Raw genomic sequence first — 21,515 nt, 5'->3', positions numbered from 1 at the left:
TCTCCGGTTTTCCTATTTGTAACCATGGTTGTTAAAAGTATTATCTACATATAAAATCAGATAAGTTTGTTTGTGTAGTCCCTTCCACAGTCGCTGATAACAACTTGTAAAACTTTCTAAACCTGATTGGCTTTCGAACAGTCAACCACAACTTGTAGTAGTGAAATACAGGAAGTGATAGTATCATGATGCTTTCTAATACAGAGTGTGTTGATACCTTGTAGTGCACAAATACAGAAGATTTCTGTGGACCTAGTCATTCTTAAATGATCAGCTTGGAGTAAAAAAAAGAAGGCACACCACAACAGTTTAGAGGAAACCCATTTAATTAAATATAAACATGAGAAGTAGTACAAAGTATTAGCTAATGCAAATATAGGTGCCTGTGGATTTCTATGAAAATAGAACCAATTTTTTTCTATTTACACATATGAAAGGATAGGAATAACTATTAAAAATGATGTTGCTGTTCACGTTGAAATGTCAACAGAAGTCTTCAATTTCTTTCTCCATCTCCTAATAAACACACAAGGAAAGAACTACAGATTAGGAACATTAAAATACTTAAAGCAAAAGTAGACGTCTTTGAAAATAAATACAAAATACAAAACAAAACTGATCAACAAAGTTCAATTGTGATAAAATACTCATAACCATACGGAGACCCATCATTAAAGTTATCAGTTACACCAACTTAGAATATCTACAGGAGCAAAGTTTACCAATGCTCTTCCAGTAATCACCTGTATTAGTGCAGTTTTGTTGTAGTCTCGTCTGTGTCTATAGATGCTCTGGCAGAGCAGAGCATACAGTTTCTCCAGCTTATACACCTCATAGCCTTCTGTTTTAGTTACCACCTGCTCCAACAGCACCTGAAAACACAAGGGAAAAAAAGCAAGAGAATTATACTATACATATATATATGTATAAATCTGCAGTTTAGTTTAGTTCTCTTTTTCTAGTTAGTTCTCTTTTGTTTTTGTCGGCAAACACTACACAGACGGTATCCCACACCTTTAATTTGTCTTTGTCCACAACTACAGGAGGGGTTTCCTTGTCCAAGATCTGCAGAGCTTTGTCCACATTGATCATCTGCTGCTGCAGCACAGCGTTTTTCAGAGCCCGAGTCATTCGCCTCACGTTCCGCTCTGAGACACCAAACAGACATGCACACACAGGAAAACACACAAAATGTTTACACGATTGTAACAGATGATAGCCTGCTGGTATTTTCATTCTGAGGCCCAAGGACTGTGGTCTAGAAGCACCATACTAGTAATCTGCTTTCCCTGCTGGACATGACGTGTGCTTTTTTCCCCTTTCAGCTACATTTTCAACTAAACATCTAGTGTCACATTAAATTTGAGAAACCAGTCTTAGTGTGTTGACATCCAACCTGTGCCTGTGTCCTCCTCTCCTCTGGCAGCTGTGCAGGCATCTGTGGTTGAGGATTCTTCCACCTCCATTGGCTCAGCAGGGATGTTCTGCTCTGCCTCCTCTTCTGTAACTACCTTGATATTTTCTTCCTGGCCTACACACCAACTCGGCTCAGTCTGAGTTTTTGACAGGTTTAGAGTTTGAGCATCTTCTGTGCGGGGGTGCTGGTTATCTGCTTCAGCCTCACTGTAGCTGTGCTTGTTAGTGTTCACTGAAAGAGGTTCATGGTTATCTTCTGCTTCTTGTCCTAACAGCTTGTTTTCCTCTAACTGATGTGCGACAGCTTCGTCCACCTTTTCTTGTTCATTCTGCGTCTCGCCGTGATTCTCCAGTTTTGCTTTTTCACATGAGTTGACCTCATCTTCAGATTCTGCTTTCTTCTCCACTCTCCCCTCCTGACTGCTTTGTATTTCCCCAGAAAGTCCAAAACCATCTATGTGAGTTTCTGCAGGTTCTGACTCTGCATCCGCTATTGTTTGATCCTCCTCTACTCCATCGCCCTCATCACGTTCTTCTCCTGCTTTCTCAACTTCATCCTCATCATCTCCATCCTCCTCCTCCTCATCGGACCCAAGCTGATCATCATTTTTGGACACGTGAGGAGAAATGGACTTTTTCTTTGCATAGTAGCCAGTGGACCATCGGCTCTTCCGACGTTTCTTCCTCTGGGCTGGGGAAAAAAAATGTTGTAATCCTTAAAGTGAGTGATTATTTGCTACTGATTTACGTGTATGATTATTTGCTACCGATTTAAGTGTATGATCTTTACCTGTATTTTTGGGCATTGTAAAAGCAGAGGAACATGAATTAGCAGTAGCTGGAACAATGGATCCATCCAGCTCTTTCTGTGAGCTGCTGTCAGTGATCTTAGCCTCAGCAGGAGATTTGGACTGTTTGGGAAGGACGTGGTAGAAGGAGGGAGTAAATCGTGCAGTGGAACAACCTGAGGTAGTCAAAAATAGAAATATATACACTTTTAATTGTTTAGAACTGCAAATGAACTGCTCCTTAAGGAAACCTGAGAGAAACAGAGTTTGTTATATCACATTAAAACTAAAACATTTCATATTACTCATTAAGGTTTTTTTTTTATATATACAGGGTTTGTACGCTTTTTTCAGGGTCAAATTCAAGCACTTTTTAAGCACTTTCAAGGTCCCTTTTTAAGCTTTTCCAGCACCCCCCCCCCCCCCCCCCCCCAAAAAAAGAATGCATGTTTCAATTTGCATCACCTCAGTACAATTTATCTAAATTCAGACAAAATTTAAAATACAAGGAGAAAGTGATATTTTTGACTGTAAAAACCACAAGCATGTTTAACGAATCATTTTCATAACTTGAAATGCAAATAGAAATTGGACATTTTTAAAAAAATATGAACAAGTTTTGCAAACAACAAAGTTACATGGTACTATTTACCTAAAAATGCAGCCAAGGCTCAGACGTTTTTTATATAAGCATTCAAAACTATTTACAGAACAATCAGGTGTGCTGCATCAAATAAGGCGGCACACAAATTATTTATGCAACTCCAAAAAATAGTTTGTGTCCACTGTCCACTATAACACAGATGAGAACAGCACAGGGATAAACCTGCAGGTCTGACAGCAGGTGTGTCACTCAGCGTTTACACTGCAACCTGCCTTTGGTGGCTTTTTCACTTCACTAGTAGAACTGACACACAAAACAAAACAAAATGACTACACTACACACTAACTACACAAGACAACACACTAACTTGAGACTCCAAACATGATAAACATCACAAATCTCTCACGTATCAAAACTCTCTCTTTTTCGCTCACTCGCTCTCTCTCTCTCTCTCTTCCCAACAACCAAATACCACATGTTGCCGTATCATTTTTTGATTGGTCGACATGGTACATTTTCCCACCAATAGGGAAGGAGTGTTTTTTCTTTTTTTCACTCACAAGCAAAGCGTGTTTGCTAGCGCTCTCCATAAAAACGCTGTTTTTACCGTTTCTTCCCGGAGTAAACGCCACTGTTTTATTCAGAACCCCCCCCCCAAAAAAAACATCGGTTTTACGTGACCTATCAACACAATTTAAAAACTGGTATATACGTTCGACCCAAGTTGAAATGGAGACTCTGGGTCCGTCGACCCCACAGGGTTAATCAGAAAGCCTTAAGTTAGCTAGTTATGTATCGGGCTAATGTTTAAAGCTTTCACTTGAGTAAATTAACTCATATTACTGCTAAGTAATGTTAGCTAAGTTCACAGCATATTCCGTAATAGCGCTGCCACACTGCATCACACTCAGTGCATTTCAATCATTTCTCCAGCGAGTTTGATAGCTAGCAAAATAATAATCATAATTTAAAAAAAAATTGCATGTGTAACGTACGCGTACTGGAAAATTATTTACTAGGACTCACCTATCACGCGACTGGAGAGCGCAAACTCCGCCATTGTTGTTTTCCATCAAACACTCATTAAAACAGCAACCTACAGGTATGTTAGCGCACTCATCCCCGACTGTCCGAGGGAGGGGCGGGGTCACATATTGAAACAGACGCAAGGCAGCCCAGGCGGGGAAATTTTGCTTTTTCGTCTCATTTTATTTCTCTATCTGATAAGAAAACAATTCAATCAGATAGCTATTTATTGTGAATGAAATACAGTTACATTTTCAAGCACCACATCTGAAATTCAAGCACTTTTCAAACCTTGAAAAGACGACATTAGAATTCAAGCATTTTCAAGGATTTCAAGCACCCGTACGAACCCTGTATATAGCCATTAGTGATTGACCCAAGATCGTTCATTTTATAACTGAGCTAAACCAAACAGTCTAATTCCATTGGACCAGGACAAATGTCAATAATTGTCCACACACACATAGACACAAACTGACCTCTTGCACTGCGTGACTCCTTGATCTCCTCACAAAGCTTCTCAAAATCTTCATCCAGTTCATCTTTGATGATAGCATGGACAGTGTCTTTCAGTGCACATGCTCTGTGCCGTATCTGACGATCTGAGGAAATACAAGCATTTACACTCCAATCAGCCTATGTATGAGCACTTGTATTTCACTGACCCTTCTCTTATCCATGGTGTGTGTGCATGTGTGTGTCTGTTGTTCACTGTGTGTACCTGAGGGATCCCTGTCTGGGTTGTATTCGAGGGCATTCTGCCAGATGAGATCCACGTCCTGAAGGAACTCTTTGACTGTTCCGTACTGATGGAGGTCTATCCTGGAGATGACTGTTGACAGGTCCATAGGCTTCTTGATCACTTCAGCATAATCTGGAACCTGAAACACAGGACAGATGCTGATCGAAGGAAAGAGATGAAACCAAACATTTTAGAGGATCTTAGAGGACAGCATCGGTTGATATGAGCACCACAATAAGTTGCACATTAAACTTGTCATGTGTGGGGATATGTTTGCTGCCCCCCAGTGGCAGTATCGAAACACATACTTTAGCTAGGTAAATCTTTAACCTTCAGTCATTGCTCCCCTCCTGAAATTTTCTCTACTGTAGTAATCCAGTGCTGTCTAAGGCATTGTTGGAATACAAGGTAATAATAATAGAACTACTACCTCCTCTAAATCCACTGGCTTTGTAAAAGCCTTGAAGCGTTTATCTTGGGACAGACGGTTGGTGACATCACGTAAAAAGAGGCGAAGCTCTCTGAGGGTGTCTTCCTCCTGCTCCTCCAATCTCTGAGTCTCCTCTTGTGTTAGCTGACGTGGAGCTGGTGGAGGGGCGACTGGCAGCACTTCCAAAGCATGAAGCACTGAGACAAATGAAGAGTTGACAGATTTTATTCACTTCTGTTTTGCAAGAGACAAAATGTATATCTTGGAAGCATCCGCTTTTAGCTTCCATCTAGGATAAGATGAGCATTACCACACTGTGCCACCATAATGAACAGATGTTGCACACTACAAGACTGCTGCTTTGAGCCAATTTTAGTCATGAGCTGGGAGATATGTTAGTACGAATGTCTAGGCTTACCAGCTTTCTTTTTTGAGACGGGGGCCTTAGCAGCCTGGTTGAGGATTAGATCCTCAAAGAAGTCTCTTCTTTCCCTACTGGTGGGGACCTGAACTTGGAAAACCTCTCCATACTCAAGCCGAAACAGCTCCTGTACCTGAGATGGTGAGAGGTGAAAATACCGCAGATGAATGCAGCTCTAAATTTCGGCGGGTCCTTTTACATTCAGTAAAATCAGAGACACTGATTTATTACACCTTGTAAGCACAAGGCAGAAGCAGATAATAACTGTTTATCCCGTGGCACATTTGCAACCCCTGAAACAGAGCATTACTCGTCTTTCCATACCTCAGTGCTGAGTTGGTTATAACGGAGGTTGCAGGTAGCGAGCAGAAGGATAGGAGAGAAGGCCGGGATGGAGCTCAAGAGACTCAGGAAAGTAGCTCTTAAAGCAGGGCCAACTGTTTCCCACCACTGGCCAATGTGAGGGATGTACAGGATACTGGGGGAGGTTCTCTTGGCTTCAACAAAAATCTGCAGAACATGTGACAAGAGCAATAAATTCTAATGCAATTGCGACATCTGGACTGAAATCTACAGACGTGGGTAAGGACGTGTAACAGCCGTCAGTTCCCTGCCCCTCCTTCATTGTGACTAATCTATTCTGTGTGTTTTCCTTATGCCAAACGCTCCGCTTAAGCCTTGCCCAGGACTGGAGCATTAGTTTCTTCTGTCGCCTTCTCTGTTCTGCTTTCGTGACCCTGAATGGACCAGTACCCCAGTCCCTGCTTCAATCATGCTGCACCATCAACCACATCTCCTGCTTAAAAGTGCAGCAGAGCAGGCCGGCTTGTGATTCTGTGTGAGCAGCCTGCTGCCATGCATCACTGTAAAATAACAGCATCTTCTTTCATACACACACTTGTCTGTAGTACATAATTATCCCCACTGCTCATGGTATAAGAAGTGGAGCCCATGAACTACAATGTTTCTGTGGCAGCCATTTTGGCCAGTGAGGTCCACTTAAAAGAACACACTGAATTTGACAAGGCTGCAGTAGAGCAGGGCGATATGACCAAAAATATTTATCATGATATACATTTGAAAATTTGCGATAACGATATAACTGACGATATAATTGACACTAGACAAAATACTTTACAACTCCACAACTTTATTAGTGCAAAAACCCCCATCAATGTATTTTCACTTAAACAAGCAGCTGTTTTTTATGTGCATTAAAGTTATATAAAAATGTAACAGTGCAAATTCCTTGCTGACAGTTTAACCAAAAGGCATTTCCAGTGGAAATTGGCCGGCATATCCTCAGCATAACCATGTATAATATCCACAAAACTTAAAAAGAGGTTATACACACACAATACGGTAATATTATGTTGAAGCACAGTACGTATCACTCTGCGAGGCGCCCGCCTACTATAGCCGTAATGCTCCGACAATCCATCAAGCGGTGCGGGTTTGTAGCTTAGCAAAGTTGTACTAAAACATTTGACAGATTTTCGAGCACCGTGTACCACATAAAATCGTTTCGAGGTCAGTAAACACAACCAGAATTCATACATAAGGCACACGGGATTATAAGGGACACTGTCGATTTTCAGAAAAATCAAAGGATTGATTTTAAGTGTCCCGTATTTTTCAAACAACACGGTAATAACAACAGCCCGCTAGCATGCGCTACCAAAAATAGTGCTTTGTTGTCTATCTGATGGACGAAAGCTAAACCAGTTCCACACCACTGAAGTTGCAACATTTTTACAAACCAATTCTGGTTCATCCGTTTTATGTAACGATCCACTTTCGCTCTTCTCATTCTGCGTCGCTGCCATGTGCGTATGTAAACATAGGCACTGCGCATGCACGTTTTACCCATATTCTATTGCGATATTTCATTTTCCTATCGTTGCCCAAAATTACACCGGTATTACCGTGAACGGTATGATATAGCCCAGCCCTAGGCTGCAGTGGCAAAAAGTACCTCAAGACCAACTCAGGTAAACTCGTACCTCTACATTTTCTTTAAATGCAAATATCACATATTAAAGGTATATTCAATTTTATTTGGCTTTATAGCTCATGTACCTGAGCACATGTCTCTTCTGGTGCAGTTGCGCTGGCTCCAAACAGCACAGCCATGTCCAGTGTGTACACCGTGAACTTCTCCAGAGCGTGGAGCACAGCAGGAGCTAGGTGAGAGCTCTGGCCTGAACCTGGTCTGCCCTCCAGCAGCAACCGGGGACGGTAGGATGTGGGCTGGCTCAACACGCTCCTACACAGGAGGGACAGAGATACTGAGATGGTGAAGTAATAGGAATGTTTCACTTTATCAGTAACATCTGGGTCTCAGGCATTCCAGATTGCTAACAGAGAGGCAATGTAAATACACAAAGTGGTAGAAGTAGATGGCCATTTGATTTAAAATTGATTTCAAACAGTACTTGTCAAAAATACCACCTTATAATTGAGTATATGTGTCCTACCTGTGGAGGTTCAGGAGGCCGTTAGCAGCAGGTGTTTTGTGTTGGGAGTGGGAGGTTTGTCCAATGGGGCAGATCTCAGAGTCCTCTTCCTCACTGAACATCAGATCATCATCAGACACAGCACAGGCCACATCTTGGATCACACAAACAGATACAAATAATTACACCCTGGATTAAAGAAAATGAAAAAAGCTCTTTGTGTGTTACATCTTTTTATTGTTTCTCCCAGTCTTTGATTTCCTGAAAGAATTCCTATGATGAACACAACATGCATGTAGCAACAGAGCAAGAATAACAAGGTAAAGCGGGACCGCACCTTGCTCCCTCTTTCTCTTTAAGCCCATCTCAGCATGCGGAAACACTCTGCTGACTGTGAGGAGGATGCTCTGCAGGGCCGCATTCAGCAGAGGACGAATGGCAGGTACCAGAGCCTTAGCTGGTGACACTACCGCTCTAAAAAAAAAAGAGAGAGAGATCACAATCATTATTAAAAGTACTTAGCAGTAACAGTATGTACACAGCAATCAGGCTGCATAAAGACTGTGAAGACAGCACTAAAACTGTACCTCTGGGCAGCAGGTACCATCTTGGACATGGCGGACATAAAATCTTTGTTAGTGATGGAAATGGAGTTAACGTCAAGTACAAGTTTCTGTGATGAGGAGTAGATCTGTGGGTAGCGACGTCGCAGTGCACACAGGGCTGCCTCTGAACAGACCGCCTTGATGTCCGCTCCACAGTAACCTTAACAACAGACAATTAATGAGCAAACTTTAACCTGTATGGCCAAAAAACTTTATGTGATTGCTTCCTGCATGAATTCAGGATTGGTAGCATCTCAGGTTTATTCCTTATAAAAATATCACATTTCAACTTACTTATACTGTATGGACAGCTATAACTTAATGAAGCATATATCTGTATGTGACATGTGCTCAACTTACCAACACATTTATCTGCCAGTTCCTCCAGAAAAGCATCAGAGGGCGGAGGGGTCCATTGTCTGGTATGGATCTTTAGAATCTCCTTTCTTGCCTGCCATACAACATAAGACCTCAACAATTCATGTTCAGAACGAGTAATGCTGCTTTTTTCTACTCATGCTAATATGCAGCAGTATTGAAAACTACTAATATTTACAAAATATTACCAATATTTACTATATTGTATTGCTGATTATAAACTACATTCCTCACCTCTCTGTCGGGAAGGCCAAACAGGAACTCTCTGTCGAAGCGTCCGGGTCTTCTCAGAGCCGGGTCGATGGAGTCCAGCCTGTTCGTAGCTCCAATCACAACCACTTCCCCTCTACTGTCCAATCCATCCATCAGAGCCAAGAGGGTCGACACAATGGAGCTACAGACACAAAGGGTTAGATTTAGTTTTCATTAACAGTATGCTCTGTAACAAAAAGGACACACAGTGATACAACAAGCCCTAAATATTAAGGCTCACTGTGGTACCCACTCTATTAAGGTACCTAATTGAGACAGTGTAAACTGGAAAAACAAACAAACAAAAAAAGACAGTTCTGCTTCATTTTCCTGGTGCGTTTTAGAGCTTTACATTTAGGAACTGAAAGAAGCTACTGTAACAATTTCCTAATTTAAAGTATACTTTATTTCTTAATAAAATACACAAGCAAATGTTTATTTTACAGAGTTGTTAAATTCGAGATAATGTAAAGAAACGCATGCACTGAAAACAAGCCTGACCTGTGAATCTGGTCCTGACGGCTGGACCTGACTGGAGCCAAACCGTCAATCTCATCAAAGAAAATGATGGAGGGACGCATCTGGTATGCCTGGAAAGAACCCAGTAAGAACCTATTAACACCTGATACATGTACAGGTATTACATTTTTAATTTCCACATAAAGGCAGATGAGTTCAGTTTACCTGGTCAAACAGCAGACGTAACTGTCTCTCAGATTCTCCAACCCACTTGCTGAGGCAATCAGCTCCTTTCCTCATGAAGAACGAAACCTTTTTGTCGCCCTGACTGCACTCATTGGCTAAAGCTCTGGCTACAAGTGTTTTACCGGTGCCCGGAGGACCATAGAAGAGACAGCCTCTGAAAGACGAGAAAACCAGAGCGATGCGTGAAGCAGACGCAAAACTCAAGACAGACAAAGGAGTGACACTAAACCAAAGAGCGAGAAAGTTTGCAGCAGAAAAAAATCACTGTTACAGGTGGAAGAGAGCAGAAGAAAACTGGCACAATCCAAGAGATATTTTGGTTTCAAGATGTTTCAAACTTTATTATTAACTGAAATTATTCTAAAAAATAAACATATTTGTGTAATATACTGTACTTGTATATATTGTATACATAGTGTAGTGTACTTTATATAGTCATATTATTTGGGAAAATAAATGGAAAAAAAATCTTCAAACTACATTAAAAATAATGTGCAACCGTGACTTTTTGACACACAACTTTCTCCTGTTCACAAACACACTGGTTACCTGGGTGGCTGTATCTTGAACCTCTCAAACACCTCTGGGTAAAGCAGCGGGAACACCACCATCTCCTTTAGGGCTGAGATGTGTCTGCTCAAACCTCCGATGCTGTCAAACCGCACCTGATCGCATTCACAACAGAGTTACATTAGGATTACATGTTTAATGTGCTTTAGTGTAACATGTTTTTTCTTTGCATCTGTTAATCGGGCCATTCTCTGACGCAGCTCACCGTCCTGTCAATCTGCATGGGGTCCACATCAGCGAGGCTGGCTCCAATCTTCATCCTGTCTTTGTGGATCCCAAGCAGGTCTTCTTTCACAAGGTTCATAGGTAGACATCTACAGGACACACAAACAAAAACTGTAAATAGCACCAGCATTTTATTATTATAAAACATGATGGCCAGGAGTTCTGGCATTCTCACTAACGAGTCACAAGACTAACCACGACTTTTTCTTTAAAATCATTTGAGCAACTTTTTCTGTGTCTTATTGTACACTGCAATAATTTAAAAAAAAAAACAACAACAACAACAACAACAAAAAATGACAACAACAATACAAACAATGGCTTGAGACACCTGCTGCTCTCACCTATTGACTGACCGGCTCCTGTTCTTACTCCTCCGTCTCTGAAATTGCTCGTCGTCTGAGGAGGAGGACGTGGAGTCGCTGCTGTGGATGGCATGTCTCCTCCTGTGACACCAAAAGATGTGAACGCAGCTTATTGTAAACAAACAAGATCTATCAGCATGGAAGCAGGTTACTCTCACCAACAACAGTAAGGATTAGAAGCCATCTGTAGCCACACATAAACTGTGACAAACAAAAATCTATACACCACCATTGGTCATCATTCATTAGTAAAAATCATATGGAGAAAAAAACAAAGAAAAATATCTGATTTGTACAAGTGCAGCAACAACAGGAGTGACTCATCCAACCACTTTAGATGACACCATCACCTGACGACACCTGAGCAACACACAGAGCTTCACTTGCGGAAAACTTAAAAGGCTTGTGAGGCCAAACCAATTGCACAACATTCAAACGTTTTTAAAGTGACAGAAGTTTCAGATTAGATGTACAGAAATGAAAACAAGTGCACCCAAAAAAAGCTGTCAAATGTAATACAAAGTAATACAAAAATAAACTGAAATAGAAAGCTAGGGCATTTGCTGTGTAACGAGCAACAGCGGAACATAAAACTAATTAATGAATAATCTAGTCAAGTTTTTCGATTTTTCCACATGGTCAAAACTGAGATTTAACATATGATTATTCACTGATGAGCTTGGATTCTTTACAACAGCCTAAAAGAAATGCCCTAAAGTGCACAACGTTTGAATGAAGATTGGTTCATCATCTCTTTACTCGCCACAGTATTTACTACTAACAGCAGAGTGAAACTCAAATGCACCAACAGCAATTACCAACAACCGCAGAGCCTCTATAAAAGACAAACTACAAACACTGTAAACACTGACAAAGACGAGCAGTGAGGGTCTTACCTCTCAGAACTACTCCTGACGGTGGGAAGGGGAAAAAAAGAGGAAGAAAAGAGGATGGATTTGACATGCAGTGATTATGCTAGCAACTAGTAGAAACAGTGTTATGGCAATAGGTGTCAAAGAATCTGTTTGAAATCAAGTTTTTGCCAAACATTTTTGAGTATGTGTGAGATGAGGTACTAAACAGGTATCAAACAGGGATGTGACTGTTTAAAAAGGTTCATACATAACCCGAGAAAAGTGGACGATGCACTAAAACAATCCTGTCTGATTTAGTAATAAACATCTGTCACATGTACAAATTTAAGAAAAACAAAACATAACAGAATGAGGTGTTACTCAGATGGAATCCTGCATATGTTTTATGTACAGGGTAATGTTCGGTAGCTGAGCTGTGACACTAACCTGCTGGTTCTCCTCCTGTTGTAGGGGCTCCTCGGGGCTGTGGAGCTGAATCTGAACCTGCGCCTGGTAGATGAGGAGTGGTCCTTGAAGTACATGCTGCGCTTCCTAGTCTCTCTCGGTTCTACATAAGAAAAAAAAGAAGCATCCTTCAACAGTGCAAAATGACAAGACAAAAGTAATTCAGGCAATTATTCTAGTTAATCATGATGAGCTCTGAATGGACAGCATACCATCTAGTGGGGCCTGATAGCGGACCACGGTCTTTCGCTGTCTGAAGTCATAGCGTCGTTGGTTTTCTTCTTCCTCATCTTCAGCATCCTCATCATCTTCTTCTTCTTCCTCGTCATCTTCTCCATCTTCCTCCTCCTCTTCATCATCATCATTATCATCCTCATCCCCTCCTGTGAATTCAAATGTAAAAATAAAATGAAACACCGCACGACACTGCTGCTGTCCAAACCTCACTGAATGTTGAGATTGATGTTGAGATTAGTCCTTCCCTGAAGAAGATAAACTCAGACCAGCATGCTTTCAACTAGAGACCTTCCTGGCAAATAATTTCTTAGTCGACTAAACAAGAAAAAAAAATTTTAATTAACCAACTAGCCTAAAACTAACAAGCCCTTAGATATCAAGTTTTATTTGAGGAGGAAAATCTCAAAGCTGCCTAAACAAAAAAAATGAGAAAGCAGTTTGTATCTGCGAAATAGCCCTAACAAAAATTTCAGGTCTTGATTAACAGAGTGATGGCATTTTTTTTAATACAGTGACTGCAGCTCCATCTGGTGGCAAATGGCTGCATAATATTCAGGACACAAAACCTGCATTGGGTATCAATTCAAATGTTAACAATTAGATTAAACGACTGGTACGTCTGGTACTGAACAGTGACAGTAGCAAGTTGTGCACATTCCCACTGCACACAGTATTCTTAAACTGTGTCCCTAACATTACTAGACTTTAACCATCTCACCTTGGTTCTCTTTCTCAGTTTCTTTAGTCTTCACATTGTTCCTCAGAGACCTTCTCATTCTGCCACTCGTGTACACACTCAGCTACTCAGAGGAAACAGAAACAAACACTCATCAGTTCGACAGCTCGAAGATGGCTTCACACTGTCAGCTACTAGGTACCCACTCTCCATAAAAACACTACATTACAGAGCACCATGCAGAGCTGTGAAGTTTCCTGTGTGGATTATCACCTCTTCCTTAGCGTCTCTATCCCGGTCTCGGTTCCCCAGCCTGCGTCTCATCTTCTGCATGTCGTCCATCTTCTGGAGAACAGCTTCAGCAGTGCTGAGGGACAAACAAAGGAAGAACGGGACATTCATATCTTATCTAATCCCTCATCAGCCCGCTGTGTATGGAACCGTGTTTGTTAAATACTACTAGAGGTGACGGTTTTGCTGAGTGAATGCTGCTGAACTCACTTAGTAATTAGGCGGTCGTACAGCACAGACTGATTGCGGGAACCCAGTTTGTATCTGGTGATTCGAGAGCTGCGACGCACTGAGCGATGATCCTCGTCTTCCTCCTCTTCTTCCTCCACTTCTGGGCTTCGTAGGTTAAAGCGGCTCCTCTTGGGAGTGGATGACCCTTCCACTTCATCTGGAACATCTGGGATGCAAAACATAAGCTCTCCCAAGTTAGATGTATAGAGACTAATATAAAAATATATAAGTTACTCTACACTGCTTTAATTTAAAAGGATGGATTCTACAGTACATGGTACCTGCTTGCTGCTTGCCATTCGATGCCTTTCCATCTCTCTGCAGCCTGGAAGATTTCCTGACAAATGATGACAAAATAATAATTTTCTTGTGTTATATTGCTGATTTCATATACATTAAGCACGGATGGAAATCCACTGAGAATTAAATTTTGCATACAGCTGGTGCACTTGGATGGCACAATTATTACAGTTTAAATTGTGCATTGATTCAGCTAGCTGACAATAATATAAAAATCTCATTTTTATACCCATCAGTCATTTTAGTGAGTGGCAGGTATTACACATTTAACACACAACCTTCAAATCTGCAGGTAGAGGCACCAGAGAGCTTGTTAAACAACACGACTAAAAAATAATCAGTTAACAAAGTGAGTGGTGCTGCATTACCTGGTACAGCAGCCTCCAACTTTGTCCTCATCAGCAGGGGAGCTGGTCTTGGGTCTCGAGTCCGCAAACGAGACCTCAAATTTAACCTTTTGGCCTCTGGTCCTCAGAGAGTGGTGGAGACCACTGTCCTCCCCCTGTTTCATATCAGCATGTCAATGACACACAGTGCTGTTATAGTTTACAGAATATGTAGTCAGGAGTTAAAAGCTGCCTGTCTAATGGGTTAGGAAGTCAACCTCATGCTCAGATTAAGTGCAGTTAATGATTAACATTAGAGTGGAAAACTGATGTGCAGAGAGTGCACATCTACTAATAAGTTATCACCTGTGTACTGAAAGGACTGATTTATTTATCATTAATTTACATAATTTATCTAGGTCACTTAAATTCCTTCACATGTAGTATCTTATATTTGAGATCACTCTTTAAAACGGCTCACACACACACACACACACACACACACTCACTAACATGTCTAACTCCAACTATGTTATGAGCTATAGGTAATTAATTCAAAGCAAATATAGCAAACAGAAGCTCTGACATGAATGCAAGAGGACTGCTGGGTGGAAGTGATGGTCATATGACTTAACAGCTAGAAACTTGCTTTCCTGTGCAGTAAACACGATAGTATCTTGGTTTGCTCTAGTAACTAAACCACTATCTGCTCCTCTAGTGCTGCGGCTGACCTCGGTTCCTGCAACTATTCCTTTTCCATCAAGCAGATTTAGAAAGTACTTTTGTTATAAAGTAACAGACGGGTCTAAGATAAAGGTTAATGAAGAATTACTGAATGAACAGAAGCCTCATCAATCTTTCTACTAACAATACAAACACGCACAAGTAACTAACAGTGAGTTTAATTATGTGATATCATACAATGTTGTTATATGATTATGATGCTTAAGGGCAAATCAATAAGATGATTTAGTTAAGAAGTCATTTAGACTGCGATTATAAATGATTGTCACGGGTGAATAAAAATAATGTGAATATGCTTTTAACTCTTTCGATACATCATGATAGGTAACAATGCGTCAGTAACTTAGTAAAGCAGCGGAGAGGATAGTTTTTAGCCAACTTAGCATGATAGCTAAACTAGCACAGCAAGTTGCATTCATAGCCGACTTATCCAACCAACAAACGGTTATCTACTTATCTGACCAGCTGTTTCAGTGTGTATTCTCACATTCGCAGTGTTGTTTTCAGGGCTGCTAAAGCTGTCATACGGGGCCCGGGAAGATCGGCTGAGCCGGGCGGACTTTCTCTGCGACGCGGGAAGCAGCGAGAGAAACTCGGAGCTCGTATCCAACTCAATCGACCTCCTCGTCGGTGTTGTTGCTACCGGCTCCGCTCCGACACTGCCGCTGCTGCGTAGTACCACCATCTTGGCTCTTAAACAACCTTATAATAACATGAACGACGAGCAATAAACCGACAATCTACATTAAAAAGACTGGCGGTTACGGAACCGCCAACACATTACATATAACGGTATATATCCACCAGCTGACTCACACGAGCTCCTTACCAAAGCCTTGATTTCTGGCGCCATAAACGTCATCGGAGGTTATGAGGTAAGCGGCAACGGTCTGCCGCTCGCAAAAATAGACCTCGTAGCTAAATGCAAAACGGAGTAATAAGATGAACTTTAACAGATAATTTCACTGCCCGTGTAAAGTAGATTCATTTTCATCATGTCGATAATGCGGTGGGTCTGAATGGTTGAGGTAGCAACTCTTGGAACAGTCGCAGTATTCGTAAAAACATTACGAAGCGGAGGGATACACTACAATTTGAAAAAAAGGGGTTCCGGCTCATGTTAGAGCGCGCTCTGCTGTGAAGTCCGCGCTCATTTAAGTGCGCAGATATTCAAACGGCTCATTCACAGTTTGAACATCAAAACACCGCGATAAGGCTGCCATTTCACAACAAAAGCACAAACATTAAACACACGGAGTCATCACCAACTCATCAGCTTTTATTTGAATAAGTGACAGATATCAGAAGAGGAAAAAAAATACAAATTTTGAAACTGTTTGTAGGCTGAAAAAAAGAGTACATCATGTAAAACTGCTGTACAGGCAATCAGATCCTGACAGTAAAATCTCAAAACCTCCCATTAGATCCTCCCTATGTGCTTCCTTTTGTTTATCCTCTTTCCTAGTGGGTTTCAGAGTGGATGAGGAAGAATTAATCCCTTGGGGATGCAAATTAAGGCTTCTCCTGGGCTCAAGAAGTCTCATTTACATTTAAAACCCAAGCAATGTGTAGCAATACCATTTTTGAATAAATCCAGAGGGCTATGCTTGATTTTAAGTGCCTTTCCAACATTAATGAGCAACAAAAACAGATTTAATGGAAGACTTGAGATTTCACTCATCAGAGTCCACATTCCTTTTCATTTGCACAGTAGCCAACTGTCACATTTCACAGCACCAGGGTGTGTGCTCAACAACAATACCAGCTGGGTATGTAGCTGTTATTTGCCACTGGCAGAGTTTAGTCAATGCACAGTCACTGGGCACATGCACAAAGACTGCCTCATTAATTTAATGGGTCTGGGGAGCCGGCCTGTTGTGATGGTCAACAGGCCGTCTAATTCTGTCATACAAGACAAGAATGACGTTTTTTTTTCCTCTAGTGTTTGGAGAACAGAAGACGTCTGATCATACGACAATGGGGCCAAATTATCTTTATAAGAGGTTTACCAAAAAAAACAAAACAAAAAAAAAACCCAGCATTATGAGACAATTGGCTACTGTGCTGGCTTTTGTCTTGAATGTGACCGAGGGGGTTGAGTTCACGCAATGGCTGCCAGGTAGTCTTTCACCTCTGCTGGGGTGAGTCTTTTGAAGCCAGCCTCGTTGCAGATGCCCACTTCAATGTTCTCCTCTGTCATCTGACCCTCAAAACTCTCCTGGAACACAAAGACGAGATGGTTTGAATAACCACAGCTGAGGTGGCGTCACACTAGCCCGGATAAATTTGAAAACTGAAAACGCTCCGCGTCCACACTATCGTTTTCAGTCGTTTTCTCAGAGTTGTGCGTCCACATTGGAACGGCCGCAAAAACTTACATTCCAGTACTGCGAATGCGTAAAATGCAAGACGATTCGACCTGCCTCATTTCTGTCTGCCGTTTATTTACTTTCTGGCTCTTTGAAACATCGCCGCAAAATGTTGAGGAAAAGCACAGAGTTTTTTAAATGGACTAACAATGAGGTGGAGTTGTTTCTGCGAGTAACACAAAAGTACAAAGTTGCAAAAGTGAGTGAGAATTAAAGAATTTGAAGAAAAGCTATCTGGAGCATGTACAAACTGATATTAATCTTTAATAGGGCTGTCAAAATTGGGTGCAAACAAAACAACTGCTGTATAATGCCCACCGCTATCTTAGTTTAATTGGTCACATGACTGCATCACATGACTGCAATGTGTCATCATTTTCAAAAAGGCTCCGGGTTCGCTGTCCACACTGTGACGCGAAAAGAGCATTTTCAAATGTATCCGCTTTGGAGAGCGTTTTCCTTGATCGAAAACGGCATCTCAGTGTGGACAGAGGGCCAAAACGGAGAGAAAAAGATGTGTTTTCAAACGAAAACGTATTAGCGTGGACATGACCAAAGCTGTTTCTGGTTACAAGCTGTATACCTTTAATGTCAGGATGGCTGTGTGGATGGCATCTTCTAATTCCAAGTCATTGTTATACCTGAGGAAGAAAAACAAAGTGGTCAAACCCTTGAACTATTGAAACAATAGACCCCTTTCACAGCAGCTGCTTTTTGCATTAAATGGTGCTGTGTGTTAATTGTTCTCTATTCAAGTACAGAGCCTTAAAAATGCATTCACCCAGTGGATGATTAAAAGTAGGTCAACAGTCTAAATTCAAACTGTGTGAAGAGCTTATTGGTTACCACTCATTCAAACTGCTTTATAAGAAACCACAAATGAAATATAGCACTCTAAACAGTTTACCACATGATCATTGAGACAGTCACAGTAAATACACAGAGACTTTACGATGGGAGTTTGGCCACCAAGCACCAAATACATCCAGTACAAAATATCAAGCTCAGCCCATAGATCTAAATACACATCTCTGCACTTCTTAATACAGAAAACCACTGAATTCTAATTAAACATTACTTTATAAATGGGACCCATAATTCTAATTTCCAACAATATATTTTATTGTGGGGCTTCCCTTAAGTTAATGTGAAAGGCACCTTATTTATCTTCTCAGATTTCATATTAATGATGGATCTATCCAGTGGTTAGTGGACTACCAGCACTTCTCATTTATGGTCTTGAGTTTGGACTGTAAGCGTCGCCATCTACTATACTCTGAATATGTATCATTCTATAATTAAAAATGAGGCTCAACCTGTGTGACTAAGGCCATAAACTACTTAAGAACTTTTTTTAACAAAATAATTCAAGTGAGTTGTATGGCCATCTGCTCATAGACCTAATTTAACAGAGGTCGCCCTCTGCAGGTTTAAGTCACTTTGGCACTGAATTCACTTTTCAGAACCAACTTTCAACTCAAAAACAACCTGTTTTAGCCACCCCACACCTTTGTAAAGCCCCTTTTTTTTCCTTTTTTCTTTCTTTAAACTGGCCAGTATCTGGAAGCCTGCAGAGGGGCAGCACTCGGTGCTTTAGAGCACTAATGTTCATAAGCGCATAAGTTCTAAAGTTGGTCTTAAGCAAACAATTATATAAAGAAAAACTGTGACGGAATCAGACATAATATATATATTCCTTATAAGTTTTATATAAATATGCAACACTTTAGTAATATGAATGAAAACAGGGAAATAATTAGTTACTCATTAACGTGTACCTTTTTTCAAGGAATGTTTTTCCATTAACATAGTTCTTCCCCATGGCTGTGGCTTTCCATGCGAAATATGCACCCTGCCAATCACAAACAGAATAAAAAAAACTTTAGGTTAGCAGGATGACCTGCAAAAGCATTTTTAAAAGCACAAGCAATATTTAATCCTGAGCTGTAGGCAGCAGTCCTGAGAACTAGCAGAACGTACAGAAGGGTCCGACTGGAACAAGTAGGGCTGGTCTTCGTCCCATCCAGCTATCAGCAGAGACACACCGAATGGACGCACTCCACTAGGGATGGAGGGGGAAAAACAAGAGAGAAAGAGAAATATTACATCTCACTAATAAATTTCTCTCAGAAGACCTCGAAACAGCAAAATCAGTAACACATTAACACATCTTTTAAGGTGAACTGAATTTTGAGAAAATGTCACAGCAATGCAAAACAAATCCTACCCCTAAAGCATGTCACTAGTAAACAGCAGTGTGTGTACTTTTGTGTGTATGTTTTTTTTAAGTATATACCCACCCAGACTGTGTGTACTCCTGCATCACAGAGGCCACCCTCTGGACAAGCTGGCCTGTGGGAATGGGCTCCTGGTAAACCAGGAAGTACTGTTGTGCCAACTTGCGGGCTCGCCTCACTAAAACCCTGCGAACATGACACACTTATTATTATTTTTCTGCAATTAGCTTTCAGTTGTCATTTTATATACAGAGCCAAGAGAGTCCTAACAAAATGTCACACTATAGTCTGCAAAGCGGTTGCCAATGTACAACACTCACCGGTAGTCAGGCCCCATGCCGCTGTAGACCATTCCTATGTGTTTAGTGATGGGCTCCACTTTATGGACGCTCTGTTCATCATACAGTATGGACTTCTGTTTTTTCTCTGTTGCCAAGACAACGCCATTGGAAGCTGGAAATCAAGAGTCACGCAGTTATTGAAGAATATGAGTTTCTAACCAGTTTCAACTCTGCTTGAATGTGCAGAGCCTTCGATTATGCTTTGCGTCGCTAACATGTTGACAGATTCACTCTCAGAAAGCTACGGTCGAGTTCTGGACTCACCTTTGATGCCCACCGAGGGGGCTCCGGCTGCTACTGCTGCCAGAGCATATTCGATCTGGACCAGCTTACCAGAGGGGCTGCAAGAGGAAAAAACACAACAAGCTACTTTACTATGTGTTAAAGTCAAATAAACGATTGGAAACCCGAATTAGCGTATTGTAACTAACAGAGACGAAACTGAAAGTAAAATCTAAAACAACTGACTCATTTAAGCTAACTCGACGCTTTGCCGAAATAATCTCTAAATATTTTGCATTCAAAACCAAGCTGTCCATTTCAGTCTGCTCGGGTACTGTTCCGCATTAAAACAGGTGAGCATTTGTTATGGGTTTGAACAAAGTTTATCCTTTTGAATGTTCAGTTTGGAAAAACTGTTAGCCAACATGCTAATTGGAGATGTTAGCCGATTCATTATCCGGCAATGACAGTGCATCAACTCCAGCGGCTCCAAAACCTCATCTACGTTTTGAAATAAAACGTAATGCATACATGTGATGACGCTACTGCCACAAAGCAACTGTTACATTCCATAAGCTTCGATGTGGCTGCTCAATTTTATCCGTATTTTGACAAAGTTTACCTAAATGTGGTGAGCGAGAAACTGTAACCACGTTCCGCCATCTTGAGCTTCTTCTTCTTCTCTGCTGCTCCGGAGAGCTCCAACTGTGATCACGGGTGAACATCGCCACCTGTGAAGATTGTGTGTTCGATCAATATTTCTTTTTTTATGACTCCGTTTTATAGCATTTTTACTTTGCATTTCATTAAACTTTGGAGTTTAGTCATTTCCACTGTTTTGAAAAAAATATTTTTTCTTAAGTATATATTATTCTTTAAAATAAAATAAAATACATATTTACATATTTTAAACTGAGTGTAGATATTTGTGTGATTACATACCGTTATGGTGAACTAAAACTAAAAACTAAAACTAGACCTGAACAAAAAAATTAAATGAACTGAAATCATTTTGCGTCCTTTAGGGTAACTAAATTAACATAAAACTAAAGGTTTTATTTATAGAAAATACTTCGTTTTAGTATTTGTTAATTTGGTATAAATGTTATTACAAGTTTCCTGATGAGGCATTGGATCGTGTGTTTATTGAAACAAAGGTAAACACATTCTGGCATGACTTTTCCAGCATTATGTCAAAACTTTTAGAGTTACTCTTTTCTTTGGATCCTCAAATATGTT

The 21,515-nt window shown here is 40.8% G+C and overlaps 2 protein-coding genes and 1 non-coding gene across 5 annotated transcripts; all 3 read right to left on the bottom strand.

Moving 5' to 3' along the window:
* Nucleotides 1-308: 308 nt before the first annotated feature.
* On the bottom strand, nt 309-16,147 carry atad2 (ATPase family AAA domain containing 2). 3 transcript variants are annotated; one of them, XM_005450642.3, is made up of 31 exons: nt 15,937-16,147; nt 15,595-15,809; nt 14,406-14,539; nt 14,019-14,074; nt 13,717-13,903; nt 13,489-13,582; nt 13,258-13,339; nt 12,515-12,685; nt 12,285-12,405; nt 11,880-11,894; nt 10,963-11,064; nt 10,599-10,707; nt 10,373-10,488; nt 9,803-9,977; nt 9,620-9,708; nt 9,101-9,260; nt 8,849-8,939; nt 8,471-8,648; nt 8,221-8,357; nt 7,905-8,037; nt 7,507-7,693; nt 5,752-5,937; nt 5,425-5,560; nt 5,007-5,203; nt 4,556-4,715; nt 4,314-4,436; nt 2,207-2,380; nt 1,397-2,107; nt 1,015-1,148; nt 744-872; nt 309-516 (listed from the first exon to the last, which is right to left on the bottom strand). In XM_005450642.3, the coding sequence occupies exons 2-31, from the start codon at nt 15,790-15,792 to the stop codon at nt 484-486; spliced, it is 4,518 nt and encodes a 1,505-aa protein (XP_005450699.1). In that variant the 5' UTR covers nt 15,793-15,809; nt 15,937-16,147; the 3' UTR covers nt 309-483. The 3 variants fall into 3 exon arrangements, with proteins under 3 accessions (XP_005450699.1, XP_019220185.1, XP_019220186.1); XM_019364640.1 differs by lacking the exon at nt 15,937-16,147 and having other exon boundaries at nt 15,595-15,930; XM_019364641.1 differs by lacking the exons at nt 11,880-11,894; nt 15,937-16,147 and having other exon boundaries at nt 15,595-15,930.
* On the bottom strand, nt 6,324-6,459 carry LOC112848290 (small nucleolar RNA SNORA5). The gene has a single exon (XR_003222333.1). It is a non-coding gene; the product is annotated as a small nucleolar RNA SNORA5 (small nucleolar RNA).
* A 218-nt stretch (nt 16,148-16,365) lies between the features above and the next one.
* psma2a (proteasome 20S subunit alpha 2a) lies at nt 16,366-21,007 on the bottom strand. Its single transcript, XM_003443692.2, has 8 exons — nt 20,899-21,007; nt 20,319-20,395; nt 20,034-20,166; nt 19,777-19,899; nt 19,457-19,538; nt 19,255-19,328; nt 18,060-18,117; nt 16,366-17,325 (listed from the first exon to the last, which is right to left on the bottom strand). The coding sequence occupies exons 1-8, from the start codon at nt 20,937-20,939 to the stop codon at nt 17,209-17,211; spliced, it is 705 nt and encodes a 234-aa protein (XP_003443740.1). The 5' UTR covers nt 20,940-21,007; the 3' UTR covers nt 16,366-17,208.
* Nucleotides 21,008-21,515: the final 508 nt, after the last annotated feature.

Source organism: Oreochromis niloticus, linkage group LG11 (assembly GCF_001858045.2).
Source record: "Oreochromis niloticus isolate F11D_XX linkage group LG11, O_niloticus_UMD_NMBU, whole genome shotgun sequence".
Lineage (NCBI taxonomy): Eukaryota > Metazoa > Chordata > Actinopteri > Cichliformes > Cichlidae > Oreochromis > Oreochromis niloticus.
Note: the sequence above shows the minus strand (reverse complement) of the source record. Positions and strands in the feature narration are given on the sequence as shown.

Coding starts and splice junctions, on each gene's coding strand:
- psma2a (XM_003443692.2), bottom strand. CDS start 20,939: ATGGCGGAACGTGGTTACAGTTTCTCGCTCACCACATTTAG. Junction 19,539..19,776: donor CAGGAGTACACACAGTCTGG/GTGGGTATATAC, acceptor CTCCATCCCTAG/TGGAGTGCGTCCATTCGGTG. Junction 19,329..19,456: donor TGTTCCAGTCGGACCCTTCT/GTACGTTCTGCT, acceptor TGTGATTGGCAG/GGTGCATATTTCGCATGGAA.
- atad2 (XM_005450642.3), bottom strand. CDS start 15,792: ATGGTGGTACTACGCAGCAGCGGCAGTGTCGGAGCGGAGCCGGTAGCA. Junction 13,904..14,018: donor GAATGGCAAGCAGCAAGCAG/GTACCATGTACT, acceptor TTTGCATCCCAG/ATGTTCCAGATGAAGTGGAA. Junction 7,694..7,904: donor GGCCTCCTGAACCTCCACAG/GTAGGACACATA, acceptor CCTCCTGTGTAG/GAGCGTGTTGAGCCAGCCCA.